The sequence below is a fragment of the Pygoscelis adeliae genome, unplaced genomic scaffold (assembly GCF_000699105.1).
Source record: "Pygoscelis adeliae isolate BGI_AS28 unplaced genomic scaffold, ASM69910v1 Scaffold390, whole genome shotgun sequence".
Classification (NCBI taxonomy): Eukaryota; Metazoa; Chordata; class Aves; order Sphenisciformes; family Spheniscidae; genus Pygoscelis; species Pygoscelis adeliae.
This window is the reverse complement of record NW_008823921.1, coordinates 64766-71859: the sequence shown is the minus strand read 5'-3', so window position 1 is coordinate 71859 and position 7094 is coordinate 64766. Positions and strand designations below refer to the sequence as shown.

The 7094-nt window shown below is 61.0% G+C and overlaps 1 protein-coding gene across 1 annotated transcript in view; it reads right to left on the bottom strand.

The window, feature by feature from the left end:
• Nucleotides 1-360: 360 nt before the first annotated feature.
• Nucleotides 361-7094, bottom strand: part of LCAT (lecithin-cholesterol acyltransferase) — a 7605-nt gene continuing 871 nt past the window's right edge. The window contains exons 2-6 of the mRNA XM_009319709.1: nt 4373-4529; nt 3805-3920; nt 3277-3372; nt 2783-3007; nt 361-1362 (exon numbers count right to left, since the gene is read on the bottom strand). Coding sequence (XP_009317984.1) covers nt 740-1362; nt 2783-3007; nt 3277-3372; nt 3805-3920; nt 4373-4529 — 1217 coding nt within the window. The 3' untranslated portion in view covers nt 361-739. The remainder of the gene's footprint in view (nt 1363-2782; nt 3008-3276; nt 3373-3804; nt 3921-4372; nt 4530-7094) is intronic.

Here is a 7094-nt window from a genome sequence, read left to right as displayed (position 1 = left end):
ATCGCGTCGCCAGCCCCAGTCACACTGCCAGCCCCGGTTGCATCGCCAGCCCCGACTGCGTTGCCAGCCCCGGCTGCATCGTCCAGCATGTGGCTTTTCCCAAAGCCCCGGCTCCTGGGGTGCCGCCGGGCAGCGAGCGCCTCTGTTTTCGGTTACGGCTTTACTAACCCACTGCGCAAGGACGAGGCAGGCTCAGCGCTCAGAAGCAAAGTGTGTTTATTATTTTGTAAATCTGCTGATTTCGAGTTGGTCTCGCCCGGGGAGCCTAGCTCGCTGCCTGCAAGCTGGCGGCTGGCAGAGGTGCTCTTGCGAGGCGTACCTGCCGTGCCACCCCCGTGCCACTCCCGTGACCGCCCTGGTAAGCCAGAGCCCACACTCATTACACGAGTTGCTCTGTCCCAAATGAGCAGAGGCTACGGCACCGCGGGCTCCACAGCCTCTAAAGTGCCTAAACATGGCTTGCTAGCGACGAGGGCTTGTGCGTACGCCGTAATTCGCAAGTGTGATGTTAATGAGCTGGCAGCGCGGTTAATTATCCACCCGCTAGTGGGAAGTGACAAGCCTCTGAAGTATAATTAATCGCCGTTCCCGAAAGAAAAACCAATCATTGTGGAAGTGGGTGCCAGCCCATCCACCTGAGTTGTCGGTCTTGCTCCTTTTCCTTCCATACTCAGCTCCAAGTCCTGCGTGGCAGCTTGTGGTGGCTACCAGCATGGAGGGAAGCTGGCCCCCATTCCTTTCAGTTCTTTTTGGGCTCCTTAAGGACCTTCTGTCCAGGCAGGATCTTCCCCCCCTTCCCTGCCTCTGGGCTGGATCTCACCTGCCCCGGCTCCCCCTGCTCCTGTGGGCTCCCCAGCAGGATTTCGTTGATGGAACTGAGCGTCAGGTTGCTGAAGACCATGTTAAGGTGGTCGACGCCTCGCAGCTCCTGGACGTACACCTTCTGCTTTTGCTGGTCGCGCCATCGCTTGCACAACTCCAAACTGCGTGTGTTGACGGTGTCGTCCCCGTCGCCATAAATCATGTCCACGGGGTCCTCGTAAGGGAAACGCTCGTCATATATGTAAGTCTCCACAGTGGGGTAGCCTGTGCCATAGAGGCAATACGTGTCCACCCCAGGAGGGGGTAAGCCCTTCAGCAAGTCCTTCATGTCCTCCCACATGTACCAGCCATCCTCCAAGTTGACGTCGGTGAAGAAGCGTTGGTAGTCCCGGTAGGTGTAATTGTAGGTGGGTGTGGAGATGAAAACGTGGGTCTCGGGCCAGGCCAGGCTCGTTGGGAACATCCAGGGGCTGGTGGTGGTCATGCGCTGCTCTTCACGCAGCTTGATGTTGGACATGAGTGGGATGCCCTGATTGTCACCTGCGGGACAAACAGGGGCTCCTCAGAAAGAGCACCAAAACGTACCCTCGCAAATGGTGCCCCTGGGGCGGCTGTGCTGGGATCAGCCCGTCCAGCAGTGACTCACAGCTGTCTCCTGGCTGGGGTATGGTTCCACCTCACGTCTTCCCCTGCTTAGCCCTGCCCTGCCCACGACCGTACGTCCTCTCCTCACCCCTCTGGCTGCAGATAGCCGGAGCAACCTTCCAAACGCCTCTCTCTGGCATAACATCTCTAGCTGCTAGAAGGGGCTGAGTGTAGATAAACCTGGACGTGTGATGGCCCTTGACCAACCCAGTCCCCGACTTTCCTTGCAACCCAGGCACCTCCACGCCTGCCTGCAGGGACAGGAGTGAGCTGAGCCCGATGATAACGGATGGACAACCTGCATGCACCCAGCAAGCCTCGGCATTTTTGGTGTGTCTGGAGCCCTAAGACCACGCAACGATCTCAGATTACCATAAAAATGTCTCGGGCCCTTGTGGCAACAGAGAAAAATATGAGGGGATGACTTAAGGGTGATGCAAGGGGGCAGATGTTAAAATCTTCAAGCACATGATTTTAATTCCATGCATTTTTGGAGGCTCAGCTTGTGACTTGTGGATATTCTGGGCTGTCAGCATTAGGCAAGTGATTGTGGTTTTCTGGGCTGAAAAGAGACTAAAGAGGAACTGGGTGAAGGGAGATTAAAGCCTGAAGACAGCAAAGCTTATGGGGGATGGGCTCTGAGATGTGGGGAGATCCAAGGAAGTGGTGCAGGAAAGCATGAGTGTCCCTTGGGTGACCTCCACGTCCTCTGCTGCAGAAGGGCTGTACGGTTTGGAGTGAAGGTCCAGCAACCTGCACGGTTGGAGGCAGCGCAGGTGTCTGAGGAGGCAGCGAGAAGGGGGTGAGCGTGCCCCAAACTGCTTCCCTGGCCCCAAGATTTTTGGCTGAGCCCTTTTCTTGCCCAGGATGCGTGTTTTGGCTTTCAAGGAGCACCCCTAGCCCAGGAGTCGACCCTGGGCACGGTGCAGAGTGTGCTGCAGGCTGTCCGGCGAGAGCTGGTGCTGTGGAAGGGGGATGGCCAGGCTGCAGGTGGACCCTTCTGACAGCCATTTTCCATACACACAAGCTCACCAGCCCCAACCATGGAAACCAGAGCGAGCTCCAGGGCATGCCCTGGGCCTCTCTCCTGCCGTCGGGGCCGTGGCAGGAACCTCCGTGGTGCTTTCTGCACCGCGGGATGCAGCGGGATGCAGCAGCATCAGCACCAGAGCACGAGTGCTGCCTCCACAGACCCCTCGGCCGTCTGTCCCCCACCTCTTCCACCGCTGTGTCCTTTCCCTGCCTGCCACCACCCTTCCATTTCTGCAGGAGGGAAAGAAAGCAAAGAGGGGGCTGCACACAAGGAGTCACCCACCGGACGCCAGGACACGCAGGGGCTTGACGGACCCTCCCCAGGGGGCACCCAGGGAGATGAAACCCCCGATGTACTGATCTTTCCAGGCTTGCGTCTGCTGTAGCAAGAAGTAGAGGATGTTCAGGTTGCCCATGCTGTGTGCGATGAGGAAGACGCGTCGCTGGTACTCATCGTGCATCTCCTCGATGAGTGCCTTCAGGTTCTGGAAATATTCGGGCTGCTCCTCTGTGGACAAGAGGGGCACCAGCTCTTGGCCACCTCACTCACGGCCGCAGGGCTCCAGGGCTGACCCTAGGAGCCCCGACCAGAGAGAAGTGTGGCCGCAGAGGTCACAAGTGCCACCATGCATTCACATGAGGGCACCACGAATGGCTGAGCGACCACCACCATGGGCAGCCGTCCCTGTCCAGGGGTTCCTCTGCACCAGCTGGCTCACCCAGCCCATGAGAGCCATCCTGCTTCCCTCCCTGCATGGCCACAAACCCCAAACTTACGGGGCCCGACCCTCCAGTCGTAGGGGGCTGCCCGAACCGTCTGGTCCCTCACGTAGCCGTTGTTCACCAGGTTCTGCACCAGGGTGTGCAGGTAACCTATGGACAGAGAGAACAGGTGGGAATTAGGTCTGTGGTCTTCTCCTGTCAACCTTTTTCCACCCTGGTCCTGGTCATGGCCAAAATGTCCTCTGGTAAGCCCTGTATCTTGGTGGCTCCAGCCAGAGGTAGTGGCTCCATGCGTCCCACGTGCGCTGGGCTCAAGGGTGGGGTCGTCCCCGCTGGCACTCCCTGTATCTGGTTGGCTCCAGCCAGAGGTAGTGGCTCCATGCGTCCCACGTGCGCTGGGCTCAAGGGTAGGGTGGTCCCCGCTGGCACTCGAAGGGAGCGTGTCCCCGAGGCCAACGTCCCTCAGTCCCAGGTGACCTGGGCTCTCTGCAGAACCAGTCCCCCCTGGAGACCCGGAGACCCCTCTCCACTTGCAGGGAGCGCGTGGGAGCCTCGGACACCCTGCGCCTCTCCTCCTCTCACCTGCCAGCTTGCTCTGATCCAGGTATTCCACAGAATAGGTCTTGCCGAAGCCAGGCACGCGGATGTGCACCCCTGGGGCATTGGTCATTTTCCGAGAGGTTCGGTTGTACACCACCCTGCAGGGACAGGACAGAAAGTAGCAAGAAGAACTATATCCCCAAGGGATGGGGTGGCGATCACTGGGTGGCAGCTTGGACCTGGGTGGCTCTTTCCAAGTCTTGTGTGGATGGGGAGGTGGACTGGTGCCAAGCCAGCACCCATGCCAATCGCCCAGCATCTCGGGGCAGGAGGCTCCAATGGAGCGGGCTGCGGCAGTCCCCTCGCCCGCAAGGGTGGCAGCATCTCCAGCGGGTGCTGAGGACGGTCTGGCTGGCACGAGCACGTGCCAGGACATGGCAAAGGGACGGGCGCCCGGAGCGGGAGCCAGCCAGCTGTGTTCCCAAACAGTCCCATGGTGCTCCCGTGGTTTTCCGTGTGTGCTAGGTCATGGCCGAGGGGGAGGAGAGGTGAGGGAGATCCCTGGTAGGTCATTTCCCCGGGGAGCTCCCGGCATGGGGGTGTGCGGTACCTGGTGTTATCGATCCAGCAGTCAACTCCCACCGGCAGGAAAGTGTTGAGGTTGAGCCAGATGGTGAAATAGTCCTCCGTTTTGCGGTAGCACATCCAGTTCACCACGTCCGGCTTGTCCAACTTTGCTTCTAGCTGGTTCCCGAGACACCCGGGCACTGGTGGCACCGCAGAGGGAGAGCAGAGCCAGCTACAGACCCCGTCCCACTGGCCCCGTGGGGCTGCCCAGCCCGGCGCTTCCCCTGGCCCCCCAGGCAGGGCTTCCCTGGGGGCTGCCCGGCCAGGGATACCTGGGGACCCGCTGGAGCAGCATCCCTGGAGAACAGCCTGCTCTGCGCAGGAGCGAGGGCGCTCGGAGCCGAGATGCGGGGTGAGCATGGAAGCGGCACTAAAAACGCATCCTCAGGGACCCCCTGAGCTGCCTTTCTCATGGGGTGACCCCCAGAGCTGCCACCCTCGGCCCAAACCTGCCCATCCCCGCCAGCACGAAGCATCCTGGATTATTCCCCCCTGCCTGGCGGGATTTTCACCCTCCTCTCCTCGCTGCAGCCTGGGGGAAGGAGTCGGTGCTGCTCGGGGCTGCCCAGCCCTACCGCATCCCCTGGCAGCTCGGGGATGGACAGCGTGCTCAGGGAGGTGAAAGTCATCCCGGTGCTGGCACCCGAGGCCCACGCACTGTTTTCCTGAACTTTAAACCCTCCTGACAGGCTGAGCAAGGTCTCTGAAATGGTTCGGTGCCGAGCGGAACCATATCCTGTGGGAATTCAGTGCAAATAGCGCGTACGGTAAACACAGTGCGGTTTTAAGCAAGTTCGCAGTCTGACATGTGCGACCGGGGCTCCCTCAATGGAGGGGGACCATCCCTGGGGCACCTGGTCTGCCTCTGGGATTCCTGGCAGGGATGGGACACCCATCCCGGTGCCAGCCCGGTATGTGTGCCTGTGCCTGTGGGTACACGCCGTGGAGAGCCCCCCCAGCCGGTGTGCAGGAGCCGAGTGCCGGCTCCTGGTGCCAAGCGCTGACCCCGAGGGCGATGACAAGAGGTGAAGGGACTGCAGAAGACAGTGGCTGTGAGCCTGGTGGGATGGGAGCACTGGGTGACGAATCCCACGGCCCCAGCGGGTCCTGGACTGGCCCGTGATGCACGGCTGGGGACAGCGTGGACATTCAGTGCTGCTGCAGGCACTGTCTGCTACGTGTCCCATGGAAGGCTTCCCCCAAGGACACCACGAACTGCTTTGTGGCCTAAAGTCCCTGTAGATGCCTGCCCTGCGCTGGTCTGGGACCTGGACCCGGGCTGTGCTGTGGCTGCGGGACCCCACAAGCATGGTGGGGTGGGAGCCATGCTGCCTGGCACGGGGGACGAAGGATGCAGGCGAGGGGGATCCTTGACCTTTTTTTGAAGGATGCAGGCGAGGAGCATCTTTGACCTGAGAAGAATGTCCCCCATTTCCCCTGGTCCTCACCAGCCTCAGGTGTCCCTGCACCCCAGGGTCCATGGGCGGAGGTGTTTCGGGGAGCTGCAGTGCAGGGTGTGAGGGCAACTTGGCCTGGAGATGCGCGAGCCCCATCCTACCCACCACGGCACCAGCTCCCGCCTCGTCCCATGCAAGAGGTGAAGGGGATGTAGTGGTTGCCTCCCTCAACCTGCTTCACAGCTCCCTCACCTCTGTGGCATCTCCCCAGGGATACAGGGAGGGTCTAATCCTGCCTTCAGAGCACCTGATCGGGGATCATACCATCCAGTGGAGCCTGGCGTGGGAGAGCCCAGGCAGGGAGCAGAGAGGACCTCCCCGGCCAGCGAGAAGAGCGGGACCACTAGCTGCTCCGATGGCTCCCGAGGGTGCACAGCCAGCACCCCCGCCCCCGGCACGCAGCCCTGAGCTCTGCCTCCCCTTCCAGAGGACATTAGGTAATTATTAAGGGAGTTCCTGTGGGGGCAGAGGGGTTATCGGCGGTCCCAAGGGCACTGGGGGTTTCCAGGACGCCCGGCCCAGGGGGATGGGCTACGCATGGATGCCGAACGGCACGTGGGGCAGCTGGACCCGGCTGGGCATGGGACAGGGGCTGAGGCTGGTACCAGGGGCACAGGGAGATGCTCTGACCACCACAAGCCATCCTGAGAAGAGGCACCCGGTGACGGCCACCCGGGTCTCCTGGCCACCAGCATGGCCAAGAAGAACCTGCCCCAGGGCACGGCGGCTCCAGACACCGTCCCCTGCGCTCTGATGCCTCTGGGAAGGGAGTTTGCGGGGTCAGCCCTCAGCATTGCACCAGGGATGTTCTGCTTTTTCTCTTCTCTTTTTAAAGGGGAAACTCGCCTTGATTCAAGAAAAAGGAGAAAAAACCCAATTCCGCTCAGCAGAGGTTTCATGGCAAAACCCTAGCTCACGTTCCCAGCGATGGCACAGGGGCAAAGGAAGGCAGAGCCGGGCAGGATTGAGGTACCAGCTGGTGGCTGCTCCTCCCACCTCCACCTCCCTGAGGTGATGCCCCAACCTCTCCTTTCACCTCCCTGAGCACCTCTGCCAAAGGCTCGCTCTCCTCTACGCCATCCCCCAGGCAGGCTGGACATCGGGTGGGATGCGAGACGGACGCCCTTCTGCAGCCGCAGAGGATGACTTAACCATCGCCAGGGAGCGGCAGAAGACGTGGGGTGGGGTGGGCTTTGGGGGACCAAGGGGTGGTGGATGCTGGCCCGTTGCACCGGCGGGAGCAGGCGT